The following is a 24,199-nucleotide window of genomic DNA, read 5'->3' on the forward strand; positions in this document are numbered from 1 at the left end:
TCCTCTCCTCCTCCTCCCAGATTAAGAACGTGTTGAACTCAGCCAGGCTGCTGGGGGATGCCTCATTCATAATGTAACTTCCTCCTCCCAGATTAAGTGTTGAACTCAGCCAGGCTGCTGGGGGATGCCTCAGTCATAATGTAACTCCTCCTCCCAGATTAAGTGTTGAACTCAGCCAGGCTGCTGGGGGATGCCTCAGTCATAATGTAACTCCTCTCTCCTCCTCCCAGATTAAGAACGTGTTGAACTCAGCCAGGCTGCTGGGGGATGCCTCATTCATAATGTAACTTCCTCCTCCCAGATTAAGTGTTGACCTCAGCCAGGCTGCTGGGGGATGCCTCAGTCATAATGTAACTCCTCCTCTCTCCTCCTCCCAGATTAAGTGTTGAACTCAGCCAGGCTGCTGGGGGATGCCTCAGTCATAATGTAACTCCTCTCTCCTCCCAGATTAAGTGTTGAACTCAGCCAGGCTGCTGGGGGATGCCTCAGTCATAATGTAACTCCTCCTCTCTCCTCCTCCCAGATTAAGTGTTGAACTCAGCCAGGCTGCTGGGGGATGCCTCAGTCATAATGTAACTCCTCTCTCCTCCCAGATTAAGTGTTGAACTCAGCCAGGCTGCTGGGGGATGCCTCAGTCATAATGTAACTCCTCCTCTCCTCCTCCTCCCAGATTAAGAACGTGTTGAACTCAGCCAGGCTGCTGGGGGATGCCTCAGTCATAATGTAACTCCTCTCTCCTCCTCCCAGATTAAGTGTTGAACTCAGCCAGGCTGCTGGGGGATGCCTCAGTCATAATGTAACTCCTCCTCTCCTCCTCCTCCCAGATTAAGTGTTGAACTCAGCCAGGCTGCTGGGGGATGCCTCAGTCATAATGTAACTCCTCTCTCCTCCTCCCAGATTAAGTGTTGAACTCAGCCAGGCTGCTGGGGGATGCCTCAGTCATAATGTAACTCCTCTCTCCTCCTCCTCCCAGATTAAGTGTTGAACTCAGCCAGGCTGCTGGGGGATGCCTCAGTCATAATGTAACTCCTCTCTCCTCCTCCCAGATTAAGTGTTGAACTCAGCCAGGCTGCTGGGGGATGCATCAGTCATAATGTAACTCCTCTCTCCTCCTTCCAGATTAAGTGTTGAACTCAGCCAGGCTGCTGGGGGATGCCTCAGTCATAATGTAACTCCTCTCTCCTCCCAGATTAAGTGTTGAACTCAGCCAGGCTGCTGGGGGATGCCTCAGTCATAATGTAACTCCTCTCTCCTCCCAGATTAAGTGTTGACCTCAGCCAGGCTGCTGGGGGATGCCTCAGTCATAATGTAACTCCTCTCTCCTCCTCCCAGATTAAGTGTTGAACTCAGCCAGGCTGCTGGGGGATGCCTCAGTCATAATGTAACTCCTCTCTCCTCCCAGATTAAGTGTTGACCTCAGCCAGGCTGCTGGGGGATGCCTCAGTCATAATGTAACTCCTCTCTCCTCCTCCCAGATTAAGTGTTGAACTCAGCCAGGCTGCTGGGGGATGCCTCAGTCATAATGTAACTCCTCTCTCCTCCCAGATTAAGTGTTGAACTCAGCCAGGCTGCTGGGGGATGCCTCAGTCATAATGTAACTCCTCCTCTCTCCTCCTCCCAGATTAAGTGTTGAACTCAGCCAGGCTGCTGGGGGATGCCTCAGTCATAATGTAACTCCTCCTCTCCTCCTCCCAGATTAAGTGTTGAACTCAGCCAGGCTGCTGGGGGATGCCTCAGTCATAATGTAACTCCTCCTCCCAGATTAAGAACGTGTTGAACTCAGCCAGGCTGCTGGGGGATGCCTCAGTCATAATGTAACTCCTCCTCTCCTCCTCCCAGATTAAGTGTTGACCTCAGCCAGGCTGCTGGGGGATGCCTCAGTCATAATGTAACTCCTCCTCCCAGATTAAGAACGTGTTGAACTCAGCCAGGCTGCTGGGGGATGCCTCAGTCATAATGTAACTCCTCCTCTCCTCCTCCCAGATTAAGAACGTGTTGAACTCAGCCAGGCTGCTGGGGGATGCCTCAGTCATAATGTAACTCCTCTTCTCTTCCTCCTCCCAGATTAAGAACGTGTTGAACTCAGCCAGGCTGCTGGGGGATGCCTCAGTCATAATGTAACTCCTCCTCTCTCCTCCTCCCAGATTAAGAACGTGTTGAACTCAGCCAGGCTGCTGGGGGATGCCTCAGTCTCCTTCACTGATAACTGTGTGGTGGGCATTGAAGCGAACATCGACAGGATCAACAAACTCATGAACGAGTCCTTGATGCTGGTCACCGCCCTCAACCCACACATAGGTATGTGTCGTAGTACCGTACGTGCTTCCAAGTAGTGTACGTACATACAGCAGGGGACCAAAAGTAATGAATGAGATCTAGATACCTGCTCTCTAGAGACAGCAGGAGCGGTAGAGATACTCTGAATGAAAAGCCAACTGACATTTACTCCTGAGGTGCTGACCTGTTGCACCCTCGACAACTACTGTGATTATTAATATTTGACCCTGCTGGTCATTTATGAACATTTGAACATCTTGGCCATGTTCTGTTATAATCTCCACCCGGCACAGCCAGAAGAGGACTGGCCACCCCACATAGCCTGGTTCCTCTCTAGGTTTCTTCCTAGGTTTTGGCCTAGGTTTTGGCTAGGGAGTTTTTCCTAGCCACCGTGCTTCTACACCTGCACTGCTTGCTGTTTGGGGTTTTAGGCTGGGTTTCTGTACAGCACTTTGAGATATCAGCTGATGTAAGAAGGGCTTTATAAATACATTTGATTTGTTTGGGGATTTAGGCTGTGTTTCTGTACAGCACTTTGAGATATCAGCTGATGTAAGAAGTCCTTTATAAATACATTGATTTGATTTACTGTGCAGAATACAACTGCAGGAGAAATCAACAGGTTATCCATCAGTCTTTCACTTGTAACCACTAGAGGGCAGTAACTCACAGTCCCACGTTTCAACAGTGCTGAGATCCACCAGACTGTAATGTGAGTATTGTCAATGAGATGTTTTGCTCTACAGCACAGTGAGTCTGTCTACTGCAGTAGATGGAGTCCTACTGAGACAGTCCACTCTGTCTGGTGGCTCAGTGTGTAGGGAGTCCACTCTGTCTGGTGGCTTAGTGTGTAGGGAGTCCACCCTCAGTCTGGTGGCTCAGTGTGTAGGGAGTCCACCCTCAGTCTGGTGGCTAACAGGAGCCCCCCTGTAAAGGAGTGTTAGCACCAGATATCCCCCCCCATCAGACCCAGCTGCACCTGTCTCCCCTGTCAGACACTGTGGTTATTAACAGGAGTCCCCCCTGTAAAGGAGTGTTAGCACCAGATATCCCAATCAGACCCAGCTGCACCTGTCTCCCCTCTTGGCTCCGGTCAGACGTTTTGCACTACGTATTGAATAGGGACATTACAGAACCCTGGAGTTCTCTGTTGGGACATTACAGAACCCTGGAGTTCTCTGTTGGGACATTACAGAACCCTGGAGTTCTCTGTTGGGACATTACAGAACCCTGGAGTTCTCTGTTGGGACATTACAGAACCCTGGAGTTCTCTGTTGGGACATTACAGAACCCTGGAGTTCTCTGTTGGGACATTACAGAACCCTGGAGTTCTCGTTTGGGACATTACAGAACCCAGGAGTTCTCGGTTGGGACATTACAGAACCCAGGAGTTCTCTGTTGGGACATTACAGAACCCTGGAGTTCTCGGTTGGGACATTACAGAACCCTGGAGTTCTCGGTTGGGACATTACAGAACCCAGGAGTTCTCTGTTGGGACATTACAGAACCCTGGAGTTCTCGGTTGGGACATTACAGAACCCTGGAGATCTCGGTTGGGACATTACAGAACCCAGGAGATCTCGGTTGGGACATTACAGAACCCAGGAGATCTCGGTTGGGACATTACAGAACCCAGGAGATCTCGGTTGGGACATTACAGAACCCAGGAGATCTCGGTTGGGACATTACAGAACCCAGGAGATCTCGGTTGGGACATTACAGAACCCAGGAGATCTCGGTTGGGACATTCTCTGTTGGGACATTACAGAACCCAGGAGTTCTCTGTTGGGACATTACAGAACCCCGGAGTTCTCTGTTGGGACATTACAGAACCCAGGAGTTCTCGAGGACATTACAGAACCCAGGAGATCTCTGTTGGGACATTACAGAACCCAGGAGTTCTCTGTTGGGACATTACAGAACCCAGGAGTTCTCTGTTGGGACATTACAAAACCCAGGAGTTCTCTGTTGGGACATTACAGAACCCAGGAGTTCTCTGTTGGGACATTACAGAACCCAGGAGTTCTCGGTTGGGACATTACAGAACCCAGGAGTTCTCTGTTGGGACATTACAGAACCTAGGAGTTCTCTGTTGGGACATTACAGAACCCAGGAGTTCTCTGTTGGGACATTACAGAACCCAGGAGTTCTCTGTTGGGACATTACAGAACCCAGGAGTTCTCTGTTGGGACATTACAGAACCCAGGAGTTCTCTGTTGGGACATTACAGAACCCAGGAGTTCTCTGTTGGGACATTACAGAACCCAGGAGTTCTCTGTTGGGACATTACAGAACCCAGGAGTTCTCTGTTGGGACATTACAGAACCCAGGAGTTCTCTGTTGGGACATTACAGAACCCAGGAGTTCTCTGGGACATTACAGAACCCAGGAGTTCTCGGGGACATTACAGAACCCAGGAGTTCTCGGGGACATTACAGAACCCAGGAGTTCTCGGGGACATTACAGAACCCAGGAGTTCTCGGGGACATTACAGAACCCAGGAGTTCTCTGTTGGGACATTACAGAACCCAGGAGTTCTCTGTTGGGACATTACAGAACCCAGGAGTTCTCTGTTGGGACATTACAGAACCCAGGAGTTCTCTGTTGGGACATTACAGAACCCAGGAGTTCTCTGTTGGGACATTACAGAACCCAGGAGTTCTCTGTTGGGACATTACAGAACCCAGGAGTTCTCTGTTGGGACATTACAGAACCCAGGAGTTCTCTGTTGGGACATTACAGAACCCAGGAGTTCTCTGTTGGGACATTACAGAACCCAGGAGTTCTCTGTTGGGACATTACAGAACCCAGGAGTTCTCTGTTGGGACATTACAGAACCCAGGAGTTCTCTGTTGGGACATTACAGAACCCAGGAGTTCTCTGTTGGGACATTACAGAACCCAGGAGTTCTCTGTTGGGACATTACAGAACCCAGGAGTTCTCTGTTGGGACATTACAGAACCCAGGAGTTCTCTGGGACATTACAGAACCCAGGAGTTCTCTGGGACATTACAGAACCCAGGAGTTCTCGGGGACATTACAGAACCCAGGAGTTCTCGGGGACATTACAGAACCCAGGAGTTCTTGGGGACATTACAGAACCCAGGAGTTCTCGGGGACATTACAGAACCCAGGAGTTCTCGGGGACCGCCAACTGCCACGACCACATACAATACTAATTTTCCACCATAATTTGCAAATAAATTCATTAAAAATCCTACAATGTGATTTTCAGGATTTTTTTTCTCGTTTTGTCTGTCATAGTTGAAGTGTACCTATGATGAAAATTACAGGCCTCTCTCATTTTTTTAAGTGGGAGAACTTGCACAATTGGTGGCTGACTAAATACTTTTTTACCCCACTGTATAACGTCTTCGAGGGTCTGCTATTGGTTCCTTAATTGTGTTCTCTGAGGCTCAGGTCTTCAGTGTTTAGACGTTGAGGAAGTAGAAGGTCATGGTTTGTCATCAGTCTCAGTCTTAATGATGCTTCAGTATTTTAACGTCTGAATTCATCCCTTCTCCATCTTCTCAACAGGTTATGACAAGGCTGCTAAGATTGCCAAGACGGCTCACAAAGAGGGAGGAAATCTCAAGGAAACTGCTATCAAGCTAGGATACCTGACAGCAGAAGAGTTTGACGCCTGGGTCAAGCCACACGAGATGCTGGGACCCAAGTAGAACACAACACGCTGCAGAATGTCTATGGTTATAAATGTCTTGTCTTTGTACAAATAAAACAATAAAACATGTTTGTTGGAACACATTGTTGTATATTATTTAAACCTTATTTTACCAGGTCGGTTGACTGAGAACACATGGTTGTATATTATTTAAACCTTATTTTACCAGGTCAGTTGACTGAGAACACATGGTTGTATATTATTTAAACCTTATTTTACCTGGTCAGTTGACTGAGAACACATGGTTGTATATTATTTAAACCTTATTTTACCAGGTCAGTTGACTGAGAACACATTGTCATTTACAGCAACGACTTGGGGAATAGTTCCAGGGGAGAGGAGGGAAATGAATGAGCCAAAGCTGTTCCCTTCCTCAGTGCAGGAACAGACAGGCCTGATCTATGAATTAGATGTTTCATTCCTCAGTGCAGGAACAGACAGGCCTGATCTATAAATTAGATGTTTCATTCCTCAGTGCAGGAACAGACAGGCCTGATCTATAAATTAGATGTTTCATTCCTCAGTGCAGGAACAGACAGGCCTGATCTATAAATTAGATGTTTCATTCCTCAGTGCAGGAACAGACAGGCCTGATCTATAAATTAGCGGTTCCATTCCTCAGTGCAGGAACAGACAGGCCTGATCTATAAATTAGCGGTTCCATTCCTCAGTGCAGGAACAGACAGGCCTGATCTATAAATTAGATGTTCCATTCCTCAGTGCCGGAACAGACAGGCCTGATCTATAAATTAGATGTTTCATTCCTCAGTGCAGGAACAGACAGGCCTGATCTGGTGTCTGTCACATCTCTGCCTGTCCTGAATCCCCTGCCCTGGTTGCTGTAGACCAGTGTTCCCCAACCCTGGTCCTCCAGTACCCCCAACCCTGGTCCTCAATTACCCCCAACCCTGGTCCTCAAACATGGTCCTCCAGTACACCCAATCCTGGTCCTCCAGTACCCCCAACCCTGGTCCTTCAGTACCCCCAACCCTGTTCCCCAACTCTGGTCCCCAACCCTGGTCCTCCAGTACCCCCAACCCTGGTCCTCCAGTACACCCAACAGTGTTCCCCAACCCTGGTCCTCCAGTACCCCCAACAGTGTTCCCCAACCCTGGTCCTCCAGTACCCCCAACAGTGTTCCCCAACCCTGGTCCTCCAGTACCCCCAACTGTGTTCCCCAACCCTGGTCCTCCAGTACCCCCAACAGTGTTCCCCAACCCTGGTCCTCCAGTACCCACGACTCTGGTCCTCCAGTACCCACGACTCTGGTCCTCCAGTACCCACGACTCTGGTCCTCCAGTACCCCCAACCCTGGACCTCCAGTACCCCCAACTCTGGTCCTCCAGTACCCCCAACAGTGTTCCCCAACTCTGGTCCTCCAGTAGCCCCAACCCTGGTGCCCAACCCTGGTCCCCAACCCTGGTCCTCCAGTACCCCCAACCCTGGTCCCCAACCCTGGTCCTCCATTACCCCCAACCCTGGTCCCCCAGTACCCCCAACCCTGGTCCCCCAGTACCCCCAACCCTGGTCCCCCAGTACCCCCAACTCTGGTCCTCCAGTACCCCCAACTCTGGTCCTCCAGTACCCCCAACTCTGGTCCTCCAGTACCCCCAACTCTGGTCCTCCAGTACCCCCAACTCTGGTCCTCCAGTACCCCCAACTCTGGTCCTCCAGTACCCCCAACTCTGGTCCTCCAGTACCCCCAACCCTGGTCCTCCAGTACCCCCAACAGTGTTCCCCAACCCTGGTCCTCCAGTACCCCCAACCCTGGACCTCCAGTACCCCCAACAGGGTTCCCAAACTCTGGTCCTCCAGTACCCCCAACCCGGGGTCTCCTGTACCCCCAAACCCGGTCCTCCAGTACCCCCAAATCCTGTTTCCAAACTCTGGTCCTCCAGTACCCCCAACCCGGGGCCTCCAGTACCCCCAACAGTGTTCCCCAACTCTGGTCCTCCAGTACCCCCAACAGTGTTCCCCAACTCTGGTCCTCCAGTACCCCCAACCCTGGACCTCCAGTACCCCCAAAAGGGTTCCCCAACCCTGGACCACCAGTACCCCTAACTCTGGTCCTCCAGTACCCCCAACCCTGGTCCCCAACACCCCCAACCCTGGTCCTCCAGTACCCCCAACCCTGGTCCTCCAGTACCCCCAACCCTGGTCCTCCAGTACCCCCAACCCTGGTCCTCCAGTACCCCCAACCCTGGTCCTCCAGTACCCCCAACCCTGGTCCTCCAGTACCCCCAACCCTGGTCCTCCAGTACCCCAACCCTGGTCCTCCAGCACCTCCAACCCTGGACCTCCAGTACCCCCAACCCTGGACCTCCAGTACCCCCAACGCTGGACCTCCAGTACCCCCAACTCTGGTCCTCCAGTACCCTCAACTGTGTTCCCCAACTCTGGTCCTCCAGTACCCCCAACCCTGGTCCCCAACCCTGGTCCTCCAGTACCCCCAACCCTGGTCCCCAACCCTGGTCCTCCAGTACCCCCAACCCTGGTCCCCCAGTACCCCCAACCCTGGACCTCCAGTACCCCCAACTCTGGTCCTCCAGTACCCTCAACTGTGTTCCCCAACTCTGGTCCTCCAGTACCCCCAACCCTGGTCCCCAACCCTGGTCCTCCAGTACCCCCAACCCTGGTCCCCAACCCTTTGTCCTCCAGTACCCCCAACCCTGGTCCCCAACCCTGGTCCCCCAGTACCCCCAACCCTGGTCCTCCAGTACCCCCAACTTTGGTCCTCCAGTACCCCCAACTCTGGTCCTCCAGTACCCCCAACTCTGGTCCCCAACCCTGGTCCTCCAGTACCCCCAACCCTGGTCCCCAACCCTGGTCCCCTAGTACCCCCAACCCTTGTCCCCCAGTACCCCCAACCCTGGTCCCCCAGTACCCCAAACCCTGGTCCCCCAGTACCCCCAACTCTGGTCCTCCAGTACCCCCAACTCTGGTCCTCCAGTACCCCCAACTCTGGTCCTCCAGTACCCCCAACTCTGGTCCTCCAGTACCCCCAACTCTGGTCCTCCAGTACCCCCAACTCTGGTCCTCCAGTAAACCCAACTCTGGTCCTCCAGTACCCCCAACCCTGGTCCTCCAGTACCCCCAACCCTGGTCCTCCAGTACCCCCAACCCTGATCCTCCAGTACCCCCAACCCTGGTCCTCCAGTACCCCCAACCCTGGTCCTCCAGTACCCCCAACCCTGATCCTCCAGTACCCCCAACTCTGGTCCTCCAGTACCCCCAACCCTGGTCCTCCAGTACCCCCAACCCTGGTCCTCCAGTACCCCCAACCCTGGTCCTCCAGTACCCCCAACCCTGGACCTCCAGTACCCCCAACAGGGTTCCCAAACTCTGGTCCTCCAGTACCCCCAACCCGGGGTCTCCTGTACCCCCAAACCCGGTCCTCCAGTACCCCCAAATCCTGCTTCCAAACTCTGGTCCTCCAGTACCCCCAACAGGGTTCCGAAACTCTGGTCCTCCAGTACCCCCAACCCGGGGTCTCCTGTACCCCCAAACCCGGTCCTCCAGTACCCCCAAATCCTGCTTCCAAACTCTGGTCCTCCAGTACCCCCAACCCGGGGCCTCCAGTACCCCCAACAGTGTTCCCCAACTCTGGTCCTCCAGTACCCCCAACAGTGTTCCCCAACTCTGTTCCTCCAGTACCCCCAACCCTGGACCTCCAGTACCCCCAAAAGGGTTCCCCAACCCTGGACCACCAGTACCCCCAACCCTGGTCCCCAACACCCTCAACCCTGGTCCTCCAGTACCCCCGACCCTGGTCCACCAGTACCCCCGACCCTGGTCCTCCAGTACCCTCGACCCTGGTCCTCCAGTACCCCCGACCCTCGTCCTCCAGTACCCCCGTCCCTGGTCCTCCAGTACCCCCGTCCCTGGTCCTCCAGTTCCCCCAACCCTGGTCCTCCAGTACCCCCAACCCTGGTCCCCAACACCCTCAACCCTGGTCCTCCAGTACCCCCAACCCTGGTCCTCCAGTACCCCCAACCCTGGTCCCCAACACCCCCAACCCTGGTCCCCAACACCCTCAACCCTGGTCCCCAACACCCTCAACCCTGGTCCCCAACACCCTCAACCCTGGGCCTCAACCCTGGTCCTCCAGTACCCCCAACCCTGGTCCCCAACACCCTCAACCCTGGTCCTCCAGTACCCCCAACCCTGGTCCCCAACACCCTCAACCCTGGTCCTCCAGTACCCCCGACTCTGGTCCTCCAGTACCCCCAACTCTGGTCCTCCAGTACCCCCAACTCTGGTCCTCCAGTACCCCCAACTCTGGTCCCCCAGTACCCCCAGCTCTGGTCCCCCAGTACCCCCAGCTCTGGTCCCCCAGTACCCCAACTCTGGTCCCCCAGTACCCCCAACTCTGATCCTCCAGTACCCCCAACAGTGTTCCCCAACCCTGGTCCTCCAGTACCCCCAACCCTGGTACCCAACCCTGGTCCCCCAGTACCCCCAACCCTGGTCCCCCAGTACCCCCAACCCTGGTCCCCCAGTACCCCCAACCCTGGTCCCCCAGTACCCCCAACTCTGGTCCTCCAGTACCCCCAACTCTGGTCCTCCAGTACCCCCAACTCTGGTCCTCCAGTACCCCCAACCCTGATCCTCCAGTACCCCCAACTCTGGTCCTCCAGTACCCCCAACCCTGGACCTCCAGTACCCCCAACAGGGTTCCCAAACTCTGGTCCCCCAACCCGGGGTCTCCTGTACCCCCAAACCCGGTCCTCCAGTACCCCCAAATCCTGCTTCCAAACTCTGGTCCTCCAGTACCCCCAACAGGGTTCCCAAACTCTGGTCCTCCAGTACCCCCAACCCGGGGTCTCCTGTACCCCCAAACCCGGTCCTCCAGTACCCCCAACCCGGGGCCTCCAGTACCCCCAACAGTGTTCCCCAACTCTGGTCCTCCAGTACCCCCAACAGTGTTCCCCAACTCTGGTCCTCCAGTACCCCCAACCCTGGACCTCCAGTACCCCCAAAAGGGTTCCCCAACCCTGGACCACCAGTACCCCCAACTCTGGTCCTCCAGTACCCCCAACCCTGGTCCCCAACACCCTCAACCCTGGTCCTCCAGTACCCCCGACCCTGGTCCCCCAGTACCCCCAACCCTGGTCCCCCAGTACCCCCAACCCTGGTCCCCCAGTACCCCCAACTCTGGTCCTCCAGTACCCCCAACTCTGGTCCTCCAGTACCCCCAACTCTGGTCCTCCAGTACCCCCAACTCTGGTCCTCCAGTACCCCCAACCCTGATCCTCCAGTACCCCCAACTCTGGTCCTCCAGTACCCCCAACCCTGGACCTCCAGTACCCCCAACAGGGTTCCCAAACTCTGGTCCCCCAACCCGGGGTCTCCTGTACCCCCAAACCCGGTCCTCCAGTACCCCCAAATCCTGCTTCCAAACTCTGGTCCTCCAGTACCCCCAACAGGGTTCCCAAACTCTGGTCCTCCAGTACCCCCAACCCGGGGTCTCCTGTACCCCCAAACCCGGTCCTCCAGTACCCCCAATTCCTGCTTCCAAACTCTGGTCCTCCAGTACCCCCAACCCGGGGCCTCCAGTACCCCCAACAGTGTTCCCCAACTCTGGTCCTCCAGTACCCCCAACAGTGTTCCCCAACTCTGGTCCTCCAGTACCCCCAACCCTGGACCTCCAGTACCCCCAAAAGGGTTCCCCAACCCTGGACCACCAGTACCCCCAACTCTGGTCCTCCAGTACCCCCAACCCTGGTCCCCAACACCCTCGACCCTGGTCCTCCAGTACCCCCGACCCTGGTCCTCCAGTACCCCCGACCCTGGTCCTCCAGTACCCCCGACCCTGGTCCTCCAGTACCCCCGACCCTGGTCCTCCAGTACCCCCGACCCTGGTCCTCCAGTACCCCCGACCCTGGTCCTCCAGTACCCCCGACCCTGGTCCTCCAGTACCCTCAACCCTGGTCCTCCAGTACCCCCAACCCTGGTCCTCCAGTACCCCCAACCCTGGTCCTCCAGTACCCCCAACCCTGGTCCTCCAGTACCCTCAACCCTGGTCCTCCAGTACCCCCAACCCTGGTCCTCCAGTACCCCCAACCCTGGTCCCCAACACCCTCAACCCTGGTCCCCAACACCCTCAACCCTGGTCCCCAACACCCTCAACCCTGGTCCTCCAGTACCCTCAACCCTGGTCCCCAACACCCTCAACCCTGGTCCCCAACACCCTCAACCCTGGTCCCCAACACCCTCAACCCTGGTCCTCCAGTACCCTCAACCCTGGTCCCCAACACCCTCAACCCTGGTCCCCAACACCCTCAACCCTGGGCCCCAACACCCTCAACCCTGGTCCTCCAGTACCCTCAACCCTGGTCCTCCAGTACCCTCAACCCTGGTCCCCAACACCCTCAACCCTGGGCCCCAACACCCTCAACTCTGGTCCTCCAGTACCCCCAACCCGGGGCCTCCAGTACCCCCAACAGTGTTCCCCAACTCTGGTCCTCCAGTACCCCCAACAGTGTTCCCCAACTCTGGTCCTCCAGTACCCCCAAAAGGGTTCCCCAACCCTGGACCACCAGTACCCCCAACTCTGGTCCTCCAGTACCCCCAACCCTGGTCCCCAACACCCTCAACCCTGGTCCTCCAGTACCCCCGACCCTGGTCCTCCAGTACCCCCGACCCTGGTCCTCCAGTACCCCCGACCCTGGTCCTCCAGTACCCCCGACCCTGGTCCCCAACACCCTCGACCCTGGTCCTCCAGTACCCCCAACCCTGGTCCTCCAGTACCCCCAACCCTGGTCCTCCAGTACCCCCAACCCTGGTCCTCCAGTACCCCCAACCCTGGTCCCCAACACCCTCAACCCTGGTCCCCAACACCCTCAACCCTGGTCCCCAACACCCTCAACCCTGGTCCTCCAGTACCCTCAATCCTGGTCCCCAACACCCTCAACCCTTGTCCCCAACACCCTCAACCCTGGTCCCCAACACCCTCAACCCTGGTCCCCAACACCCCCAACCCTGGACCTCCAGTACCCCCAACCCTGGACCTTCAGTACCCCCAACCCTGGACCTCCAGTACCCCCAACCCTGGACCTCCAGTACCCCCAACCCTGGACCTCCAGTACCCCCAACAGGGTTCCCCAACCCTGGTCCCCCAGTACCCCCAACCCTGGTCCCCCAGTACCCCCAACTCTGGTCCTCCAGTACCCCCAACTCTGGTCCTCCAGTACCCCCAACTCTGGTCCTCCAGTACCCCCAACTCTGGTCCTCCAGTACCCCCAACCCTGATCCTCCAGTACCCCCAACTCTGGTCCTCCAGTACCCCCAACCCTGGACCTCCAGTACCCCCAACAGGGTTCCCAAACTCTGGTCCCCCAACCCGGTCCTCCAGTACCCCCAAATCCTGCTTCCAAACTCTGGTCCTCCAGTACCCCCAACAGGGTTCCCAAACTCTGGTCCTCCAGTACCCCCAACCCGGGGTCTCCTGTACCCCCAAACCCGGTCCTCCAGTACCCCCAAATCCTGCTTCCAAACTCTGGTCCTCCAGTACCCCCAACAGGGTTCCCAAACTCTGGTCCTCCAGTACCCCCAACCCGGGGCCTCCAGTACCCCCAACAGTGTTCCCCAACTCTGGTCCTCCAGTACCCCCAACAGTGTTCCCCAACTCTGGTCCTCCAGTACCCCCAACCCTGGACCTCCAGTACCCCCAAAAGGGTTCCCCAACCCTGGACCACCAGTACCCCCAACTCTGGTCCTCCAGTACCCCCAACCCTGGTCCCCAACACCCTCAACCCTGGTCCTCCAGTACCCCCGACCCTGGTCCTCCAGTACCCCCGACCCTGGTCCTCCAGTACCCCCGACCCTGGTCCTCCAGTACCCCCGACCCTGGTCCTCCAGTACCCTCAACCCTGGTCCTCCAGTACCCTCAACCCTGGTCCTCCAGTACCCTCAACCCTGGTCCTCCAGTACCCCCAACCCTGGTCCCCAACACCCTCAACCCTGGTCCCCAACACCCTCAACCCTGGTCCTCCAGTACCCTCAATCCTGGTCCCCCAGTACCCTCAACCCTGGTCCCCAACACCCTCAACCCTGGTCCCCAACACCCTCAACCCTGGGCCCCAACCCTGGTCCCCAACACCCTCAACCCTGGTCCTCCAGTACCCTCAACCCTGGTCCCCAACACCCTCAACCCTGGTCCCCAACACCCTCAACCCTGGGCCCCAACACCCTCAACCCTGGTCCTCCAGTACCCCCAACCCTGGTCCCCAACACCCTCAACCCTGGTCCTCCAGTACCCCCAACCCTGGTCCTCCAGTACCCCCAACCCTGGTCCTCCAGTACCCCCAACCCTGGTCCCCAACACCCCCAACCCTGGTCCCCAACACCCTCAACCATGGTCCCCAACACCCTTAACCCTGGTCCCCAACACCCTCAACCCTGGGCCCCAACACCCTCAACTCTGGTCCTCCAGTACCCCCAACCCGGGGCCTCCAGTACCCCCAACAGTGTTCCCCAACTCTGGTCCTCCAGTACCCCCAACAGTGTTCCCCAACTCTGGTCCTCCAGTACCCCCAACCCTGGACCTCCAGTACCCCCAAAAGGGTTCCCCAACCCTGGTGCCCAACACCCTCAACCCTGGTCCTCCAGTACCCCCGACCCTGGTCCTCCAGTACCCCCGACCCTGGTCCTCCAGTACCCCCGACCCTGGTCCCCAACACCCTCGACCCTGGTCCTCCAGTACCCCCGACCCTGGTCCTCCAGTACCCCCAACCCTGGTCCTCCAGTACCATCAACCCTGGTCCTCCAGTACCCTCAACCCTGGTCCTCCAGTACCCCCAACCCTGGTCCCCAACACCCTCAACCCTGGTCCCCAACACCCTCAACCCTGGTCCCCAACACCCTCAACCCTGGTCCTCCAACACCCTCAACCCTGGTCCTCCAGTACCCTCAACCCTGGTCCCCAACACCCTCAACCCTGGTCCCCAACACCCTCAACCCTGGTCCCCAACACCCTCAACCCTTGTCCCCAACACCCTCAACCCTGGTCCCCAACACCCTCAACCCTGGTCCCCAACACCCTCAACCCTGGTCCTCCAACACCCTCAACCCTGGTCCTCCAGTACCCTCAACCCTGGTCCCCAACACCCTCAACCCTGGGCCCCAACACCCTCAACCCTGGTCCTCCAGTACCCCCAACCCTGGTCCCCAACAACCTCAACCCTGGTCCTCCAGTACCCCCGACCCTGGTCCTCCAGTACCCCCGACCCTGGTCCTCCAGTACCCCCAACCCTGGTCCTCCAGTACCCCCGACCCTGGTCACCAACACCCTCAACCCTGGTCCTCCAGTACCCCCAACCCTGGTCCTCCAGTACCCCCAACCCTGGTCCTCCAGTACCCCCAACCCTGGTCCCCAACACCCTCAACCCTGGTCCCCAACACCCTCAACCCTGGTCCTCCAGTACCCTCAACCCTGGTCCCCAACACCCTCAACCCTTGTCCCCAACACCCTCAACCCTGGTCCCCAACACCCTCAACCCTGGTCCTCCAGTACCCCCAACCCTGGTCCCCAACACCCCCAACCCTGGACCTCCAGTACCCCCAACCCTGGACCTTCAGTACCCCCAACCCTGGACCTCCAGTACCCCCAACCCTGGACCTCCAGTACCCCCAACCCTGGACCTCCAGTACCCCCAACAGGGTTCCCCAACCCTGGTCCTCCAGTACCCCCAACCCTGGTCCTCCAGTACTCCCAACCCTGGTCCCCAACACCCTCAACCCTGGTCCTCCAGTACCCTCAACCCTGGTCCCCAACACCCCCAACCCTGGTCCTCCAGTACCCCCAACCCTGGTCCTCCAGTACTCCCAACCCTGGTCCCCAACACCCTCAACCCTGGTCCTCCAGTACCCTCAACCCTGGTCCCCAACACCCTCAACCCTGGTCCTCCAGTACCCTCAACCCTGGTCCCCAACACCCCCAACCCTGGTCCCCAACACCCTCAACCCTGGTCCTCCAGTACCCTCAACCATGGTCCCCAACACCCTCAACCCTGGTCCCCAACACCCTCAACCCTGGTCCTCCAGTACCCCCAACTTTGGTCCTCCAGTACCCCCAACAGTGTTCCCCAACTCTGGTCCTCCAGTACCCCCAACCCTGGTCCTCCAGTACCCCCAACCCTGGTACCCAACCCTGGTCCTCCAGTACCCCCAACCCTGGTCCCCAACCCTGGTCCTCCATTACCCCCAACCCTGGTCCCCAACCCTAGTCACCCAGTACCCCCAACCCTGGTCCCCCAGTACCCCCAACCCTGGTCCCCCAGTACCCCCAACCCTGGTCCCCCAGTACCCCCAAATCCTGCTTCCAAACTCTGGTCCTCCAGTACCCCCAACCCGGGGCCTCCAGTACCCCCAACAGTGTTCCCCAACTCTGGTCCTCCAGTACCCCCAACAGTGTTCCCCAACTCTGGTCCTCCAGTACCCCCAACCCTGTACCTCCAGTACCCCCAACCCCGGTCCCCAACCCTAGTCACCCAGTACCCCCAACCCTGGTCCCCCAGTACCCCCAACCCTGGTCCCCCAGTACCCCCAACCCTGGTCCCCCAGTACCCCCAACCCTGGTCCCCCAGTACCCCCAAATCCTGCTTCCAAACTCTGGTCCTCCAGTACCCCCAACCCGGGGCCTCCAGTACCCCCAACAGTGTTCCCCAACTCTGGTCCTCCAGTACCCCCAACAGTGTTCCCCAACCCTGGACCTCCAGTACCCCCAACTCTGGTCCTCCAGTACCCCCAACAGTGTTCCCCAACTCTGGTCCTCCAGTACCCCAAACCCTGGTACCCAACCCTGGTCCTCCAGTACCCCCAACCCTGGTACCCAACCCTGGTCCTCCAGTACCCCCAACCCTGGTCCCCAACCCTGGTCCTCCAGTACCCCCAACCCTGGTCCCCAACCCTAGTCCCCCAGTACCCCCAACCCTGGTCCCCAACCCTAGTCCCCCAGTACCCCCAACCCTGGTCCCCAACCCTAGTCCCCCAGTACCCCCAACCCTGGTCCCCAACCCTAGTCCCCCAGTACCCCCAACCCTGGTCCCCAACCCTAGTCCCCCAGTACCCCCAACCCTGGTCCCCAACCCTGGTCCTCCAGTACCCCCAACCCTGGTCCCCAACACCCTCAACCCTGGTCCCCAACACCCTCAACCCTGGGCCCCAACACCCTCAACCCTGGTCCTCCAGTACCCTCAACCCTGGTCCTCCAGTACCCTCAACCCTGGTCCCCAACACCCTCAACCCTGGGCCCCAACACCCTCAACTCTGGTCCTCCAGTACCCCCAACCCGGGGCCTCCAGTACCCCCAACAGTGTTCCCCAACTCTGGTCCTCCAGTACCCCCAACAGTGTTCCCCAACTCTGGTCCTCCAGTACCCCCAAAAGGGTTCCCCAACCCTGGACCACCAGTACCCCCAACTCTGGTCCTCCAGTACCCCCAACCCTGGTCCCCAACACCCTCAACCCTGGTCCTCCAGTACCCCCGACCCTGGTCCTCCAGTACCCCCGACCCTGGTCCTCCAGTACCCCCGACCCTGGTCCTCCAGTACCCCCGACCCTGGTCCCCAACACCCTCGACCCTGGTCCTCCAGTACCCCCAACCCTGGTCCTCCAGTACCCCCAACCCTGGTCCTCCAGTACCCCCAACCCTGGTCCTCCAGTACCCCCAACCCTGGTCCCCAACACCCTCAACCCTGGTCCCCAACACCCTCAACCCTGGTCCCCAACACCCTCAACCCTGGTCCTCCAGTACCCTCAATCCTGGTCCCCAACACCCTCAACCCTTGTCCCCAACACCCTCAACCCTGGTCCCCAACACCCTCAACCCTGGTCCCCAACACCCCCAACCCTGGACCTCCAGTACCCCCAACCCTGGACCTTCAGTACCCCCAACCCTGGACCTCCAGTACCCCCAACCCTGGACCTCCAGTACCCCCAACCCTGGACCTCCAGTACCCCCAACAGGGTTCCCCAACCCTGGTCCCCCAGTACCCCCAACCCTGGTCCCCCAGTACCCCCAACTCTGGTCCTCCAGTACCCCCAACTCTGGTCCTCCAGTACCCCCAACTCTGGTCCTCCAGTACCCCCAACTCTGGTCCTCCAGTACCCCCAACCCTGATCCTCCAGTACCCCCAACTCTGGTCCTCCAGTACCCCCAACCCTGGACCTCCAGTACCCCCAACAGGGTTCCCAAACTCTGGTCCCCCAACCCGGTCCTCCAGTACCCCCAAATCCTGCTTCCAAACTCTGGTCCTCCAGTACCCCCAACAGGGTTCCCAAACTCTGGTCCTCCAGTACCCCCAACCCGGGGTCTCCTGTACCCCCAAACCCGGTCCTCCAGTACCCCCAAATCCTGCTTCCAAACTCTGGTCCTCCAGTACCCCCAACAGGGTTCCCAAACTCTGGTCCTCCAGTACCCCCAACCCGGGGCCTCCAGTACCCACAACAGTGTTCCCCAACTCTGGTCCTCCAGTACCCCCAACAGTGTTCCCCAACTCTGGTCCTCCAGTACCCCCAACCCTGGACCTCCAGTACCCCCAAAAGGGTTCCCCAACCCTGGACCACCAGTACCCCCAACTCTGGTCCTCCAGTACCCCCAACCCTGGTCCCCAACACCCTCAACCCTGGTCCTCCAGTACCCCCGACCCTGGTCCTCCAGTACCCCCGACCCTGGTCCTCCAGTACCCCCGACCCTGGTCCTCCAGTACCCCCGACCCTGGTCCTCCAGTACCCCCAACCCTGGTCCTCCAGTACCCTCAACCCTGGTCCTCCAGTACCCTCAACCCTGGTCCTCCAGTACCCTCAACCCTGGTCCTCCAGTACCCCCAACCCTGGTCCCCAACACCCTCAACCCTGGTCCCCAACACCCTCAACCCTGGTCCTCCAGTACCCTCAACCCTGGTCCCCCAGTACCCTCAACCCTGGTCCCCAACACCCTCAACCCTGGTCCCCAACACCCTCAACCCTGGGCCCCAACCCTGGTCCCCAACACCCTCAACCCTGGTCCTCCAGTACCCTCAACCCTGGTCCCCAACACCCTCAACCCTGGTCCCCAACACCCTCAACCCTGGGCCCCAACACCCTCAACCCTGGTCCTCCAGTACCCCCAACCCTGGTCCCCAACACCCTCAACCCTGGTCCTCCAGTACCCCCAACCCTGGTCCTCCAGTACCCCCAACCCTGGTCCTCCAGTACCCCCAACCCTGGTCCCCAACACCCCCAACCCTGGTCCCCAACACCCTCAACCATGGTCCCCAACACCCTTAACCCTGGTCCCCAACACCCTCAACCCTGGGCCCCAACACCCTCAACTCTGGTCCTCCAGTACCCCCAACCCGGGGCCTCCAGTACCCCCAACAGTGTTCCCCAACTCTGGTCCTCCAGTACCCCCAACAGTGTTCCCCAACTCTGGTCCTCCAGTACCCCCAACCCTGGACCTCCAGTACCCCCAAAAGGGTTCCCCAACCCTGGTGCCCAACACCCTCAACCCTGGTCCTCCAGTACCCCCGACCCTGGTCCTCCAGTACCCCCGACCCTGGTCCTCCAGTACCCCCGACCCTGGTCCCCAACACCCTCGACCCTGGTCCTCCAGTACCCCCAACCCTGGTCCTCCAGTACCCCCAACCCTGGTCCTCCAGTACCATCAACCCTGGTCCTCCAGTACCCTCAACCCTGGTCCTCCAGTACCCCCAACCCTGGTCCCCAACACCCTCAACCCTGGTCCCCAACACCCTCAACCCTGGTCCCCAACACCCTCAACCCTGGTCCTCCAACACCCTCAACCCTGGTCCTCCAGTACCCTCAACCCTGGTCCCCAACACCCTCAACCCTGGTCCCCAACACCCTCAACCCTGGTCCCCAACACCCTCAACCCTTGTCCCCAACACCCTCAACCCTGGTCCCCAACACCCTCAACCCTGGTCCCCAACACCCTCAACCCTGGTCCTCCAACACCCTCAACCCTGGTCCTCCAGTACCCTCAACCCTGGTCCCCAACACCCTCAACCCTGGGCCCCAACACCCTCAACCCTGGTCCTCCAGTACCCCCAACCCTGGTCCCCAACAACCTCAACCCTGGTCCTCCAGTACCCCCGACCCTGGTCCTCCAGTACCCCCGACCCTGGTCCTCCAGTACCCCCAACCCTGGTCCTCCAGTACCCCCGACCCTGGTCACCAACACCCTCAACCCTGGTCCTCCAGTACCCCCAACCCTGGTCCTCCAGTACCCCCAACCCTGGTCCTCCAGTACCCCCAACCCTGGTCCCCAACACCCTCAACCCTGGTCCCCAACACCCTCAACCCTGGTCCTCCAGTACCCTCAACCCTGGTCCCCAACACCCTCAACCCTTGTCCCCAACACCCTCAACCCTGGTCCCCAACACCCTCAACCCTGGTCCTCCAGTACCCCCAACCCTGGTCCCCAACACCCCCAACCCTGGACCTCCAGTACCCCCAACCCTGGACCTTCAGTACCCCCAACCCTGGACCTCCAGTACCCCCAACCCTGGACCTCCAGTACCCCCAACCCTGGACCTCCAGTACCCCCAACAGGGTTCCCCAACCCTGGTCCTCCAGTACCCCCAACCCTGGTCCTCCAGTACTCCCAACCCTGGTCCCCAACACCCTCAACCCTGGTCCTCCAGTACCCTCAACCCTGGTCCCCAACACCCCCAACCCTGGTCCTCCAGTACCCCCAACCCTGGTCCTCCAGTACTCCCAACCCTGGTCCCCAACACCCTCAACCCTGGTCCTCCAGTACCCTCAACCCTGGTCCCCAACACCCTCAACCCTGGTCCTCCAGTACCCTCAACCCTGGTCCCCAACACCCCCAACCCTGGTCCCCAACACCCTCAACCCTGGTCCTCCAGTACCCTCAACCATGGTCCCCAACACCCTCAACCCTGGTCTCCAGTACCCCCAACTTTGGTCCTCCAGTACCCCCAACTTTGGTCCTCCAGTACCCCCAACAGTGTTCCCCAACTCTGGTCCTCCAGTACCCCCAACCCTGGTCCTCCAGTACCCCCAACCCTGGTACCCAACCCTGGTCCTCCAGTACCCCCAACCCTGGTCCCCAACCCTGGTCCTCCATTACCCCCAACCCTGGTCCCCAACCCTAGTCACCCAGTACCCCCAACCCTGGTCCCCCAGTACCCCCAACCCTGGTCCCCCAGTACCCCCAAATCCTGCTTCCAAACTCTGGTCCTCCAGTACCCCCAACCCGGGGCCTCCAGTACCCCCAACAGTGTTCCCCAACTCTGGTCCTCCAGTACCCCCAACAGTGTTCCCCAACTCTGGTCCTCCAGTACCCCCAACCCTGTACCTCCAGTACCCCCAACCCCGGTCCCCAACCCTAGTCACCCAGTACCCCCAACCCTGGTCCCCCAGTACCCCCAACCCTGGTCCCCCAGTACCCCCAACCCTGGTCCCCCAGTACCCCCAACCCTGGTCCCCCAGTACCCCCAAATCCTGCTTCCAAACTCTGGTCCTCCAGTACCCCCAACCCGGGGCCTCCAGTACCCCCAACAGTGTTCCCCAACTCTGGTCCTCCAGTACCCCCAACAGTGTTCCCCAACCCTGGACCTCCAGTACCCCCAACTCTGGTCCTCCAGTACCCCCAACAGTGTTCCCCAACTCTGGTCCTCCAGTACCCCAAACCCTGGTACCCAACCCTGGTCCTCCAGTACCCCCAACCCTGGTACCCAACCCTGGTCCTCCAGTACCCCCAACCCTGGTCCCCAACCCTGGTCCTCCAGTACCCCCAACCCTGGTCCCCAACCCTAGTCCCCCAGTACCCCCAACCCTGGTCCCCAACCCTAGTCCCCCAGTACCCCCAACCCTGGTCCCCAACCCTAGTCCCCCAGTACCCCCAACCCTGGTCCCCAACCCTAGTCCCCCAGTACCCCCAACCCTGGTCCCCAACCCTAGTCCCCCAGTACCCCCAACCCTGGTCCCCAACCCTGGTCCTCCAGTACCCCCAACCCTGGTCCCCAACCCTGGTCCTCCATTACCCCCAACCCTGGTCCCAACCCTAGTCCCACAGTACCCCCAACCCTGGTCCCCCAGTACCCCCAACCCTGGTCCCCCAGTACCCCCAACCCCGGTCCTCCAGTACCCCCAAATCCTGCTTCCAAACTCTGGTCCTCCAGTACCCCCAACAGTGTTCCCCAACTCTGGTCCTCCAGTACCCCCAACAGTGTTCCCCAACTCTGGTCCTCCAGTACCCCCAACCCTGGACCTCCAGTACCCCCAACAGGGTTCCCCAACCCTGGACCCCCAGTACCCCCAACTCTGGTCCTCCAGTACCCCCAACCCTGGACCTCCAGTACCCCCAACAGGGTTCCCCAACCCTGGACCCCCCAGTACCCCCAACTCTGGTCCTCCAGTACCCCCAACCCTGGTCCCCAACACCCCCAACTCTGGTCCTCCAGTACCCCCAACCCTGGACCTCCAGTACCCACAACAGGGTTCCCCAACCCTGGACCCCCCAGTACCCCCAACTCTGGACCTCCAGTACCCCCAACCCTGGACCTCCAGTGCCCCCAACCCCCAACCCTGGACCTCCAGTACCCCCAACTCTGGTCCTCCAGTACCCCCAACAGTGTTCCCCAACTCTGGTCCTCCAGTACCCTCAACCCTGGTCCCCAACACCCTCAACCCTTGTCCCCAACACCCTCAACCCTGGTCCCCAACACCCTCAACCCTGGTCCTCCAGTACCCCCAACCCTGGTCCCCAACACCCCCAACCCTGGACCTCCAGTACCCCCAACCCTGGACCTCCAGTACCCCCAACCCTGGACCTCCAGTACCCCCAACCCTGGACCTCCAGTACCCCCAACAGGGTTCCCCAACCCTGGTCCTCCAGTACCCCCAACCCTGGTCCTCCAGTACTCCCAACCCTGGTCCCCAACACCCTCAACCCTGGTCCTCCAGTACCCTCAACCCTGGTCCCCAACACCCCCAACCCTGGTCCTCCAGTACCCCCAACCCTGGTCCTCCAGTACTCCCAACCCTGGTCCCCAACACCCTCAACCCTGGTCCTCCAGTACCCTCAACCCTGGTCCCCAACACCCTCAACCCTGGTCCTCCAGTACCCTCAACCCTGGTCCCCAACACCCTCAACCCTGGTCCCCAACACCCTCAACCCTGGTCCTCCAGTACCCTCAACCATGGTCCCCAACACCCTCAACCCTGGTCCCCAACACCCTCAACCCTGGTCCCCAACACCCTCAACCCTGGTCCTCCAGTACCCCCAACTTTGGTCCTCCAGTACCCCCAACAGTGTTCCCCAACTCTGGTCCTCCAGTACCCCCAACCCTGGTCCTCCAGTACCCCCAACCCTGGTACCCAACCCTGGTCCTCCAGTACCCCCAACCCTGGTCCCCAACCCTGGTCCTCCATTACCCCCAACCCTGGTCCCCAACCCTAGTCACCCAGTACCCCCAACCCTGGTCCCCCAGTACCCCCAACCCTGGTCCCCCAGTACCCCCAACCCTGGTCCCCCAGTACCCCCAAATCCTGCTTCCAAACTCTGGTCCTCCAGTACCCCCAACCCGGGGCCTCCAGTACCCCCAACAGTGTTCCCCAACTCTGGTCCTCCAGTACCCCCAACAGTGTTCCCCAACTCTGGTCCTCCAGTACCCCCAACCCTGTACCTCCAGTACCCCCAACCCCGGTCCCCAACCCTAGTCACCCAGTACCCCCAACCCTGGTCCCCCAGTACCCCCAACCCTGGTCCCCCAGTACCCCCAACCCTGGTCCCCCAGTACCCCCAACCCTGGTCCCCCAGTACCCCCAAATCCTGCTTCCAAACTCTGGTCCTCCAGTACCCCCAACCCGGGGCCTCCAGTACCCCCAACAGTGTTCCCCAACTCTGGTCCTCCAGTACCCCCAACAGTGTTCCCCAACCCTGGACCTCCAGTACCCCCAACTCTGGTCCTCCAGTACCCCCAACAGTGTTCCCCAACTCTGGTCCTCCAGTACCCCAAACCCTGGTACCCAACCCTGGTCCTCCAGTACCCCCAACCCTGGTACCCAACCCTGGTCCTCCAGTACCCCCAACCCTGGTCCCCAACCCTGGTCCTCCAGTACCCCCAACCCTGGTCCCCAACCCTAGTCCCCCAGTACCCCCAACCCTGGTCCCCAACCCTAGTCCCCCAGTACCCCCAACCCTGGTCCCCAACCCTAGTCCCCCAGTACCCCCAACCCTGGTCCCCAACCCTAGTCCCCCAGTACCCCCAAC

At 59.2% G+C, this 24,199-nt stretch overlaps 1 protein-coding gene across 2 annotated transcripts in view; it reads left to right on the plus strand.

Annotated features, from left to right (window-relative positions):
- Positions 1-6,042, plus strand: part of LOC110515857 (fumarate hydratase, mitochondrial) — a 42,031-nt gene extending 35,989 nt beyond the window's left edge. For both annotated transcript variants that reach the window (XM_036972049.1, XM_036972051.1), the window contains 2 exons: positions 2,145-2,298; positions 5,815-6,042. In XM_036972049.1, the coding sequence (XP_036827944.1) occupies positions 2,145-2,298; positions 5,815-5,957 (297 nt within the window). In that variant the 3' untranslated portion in view covers positions 5,958-6,042. The remainder of the gene's footprint in view (positions 1-2,144; positions 2,299-5,814) is intronic.
- The last annotated feature ends 18,157 nt before the right edge of the window (positions 6,043-24,199 follow it).

Source organism: Oncorhynchus mykiss, unplaced genomic scaffold (assembly GCF_013265735.2).
Source record: "Oncorhynchus mykiss isolate Arlee unplaced genomic scaffold, USDA_OmykA_1.1 un_scaffold_119, whole genome shotgun sequence".
NCBI classification, from domain to species: domain Eukaryota; kingdom Metazoa; phylum Chordata; class Actinopteri; order Salmoniformes; family Salmonidae; genus Oncorhynchus; species Oncorhynchus mykiss.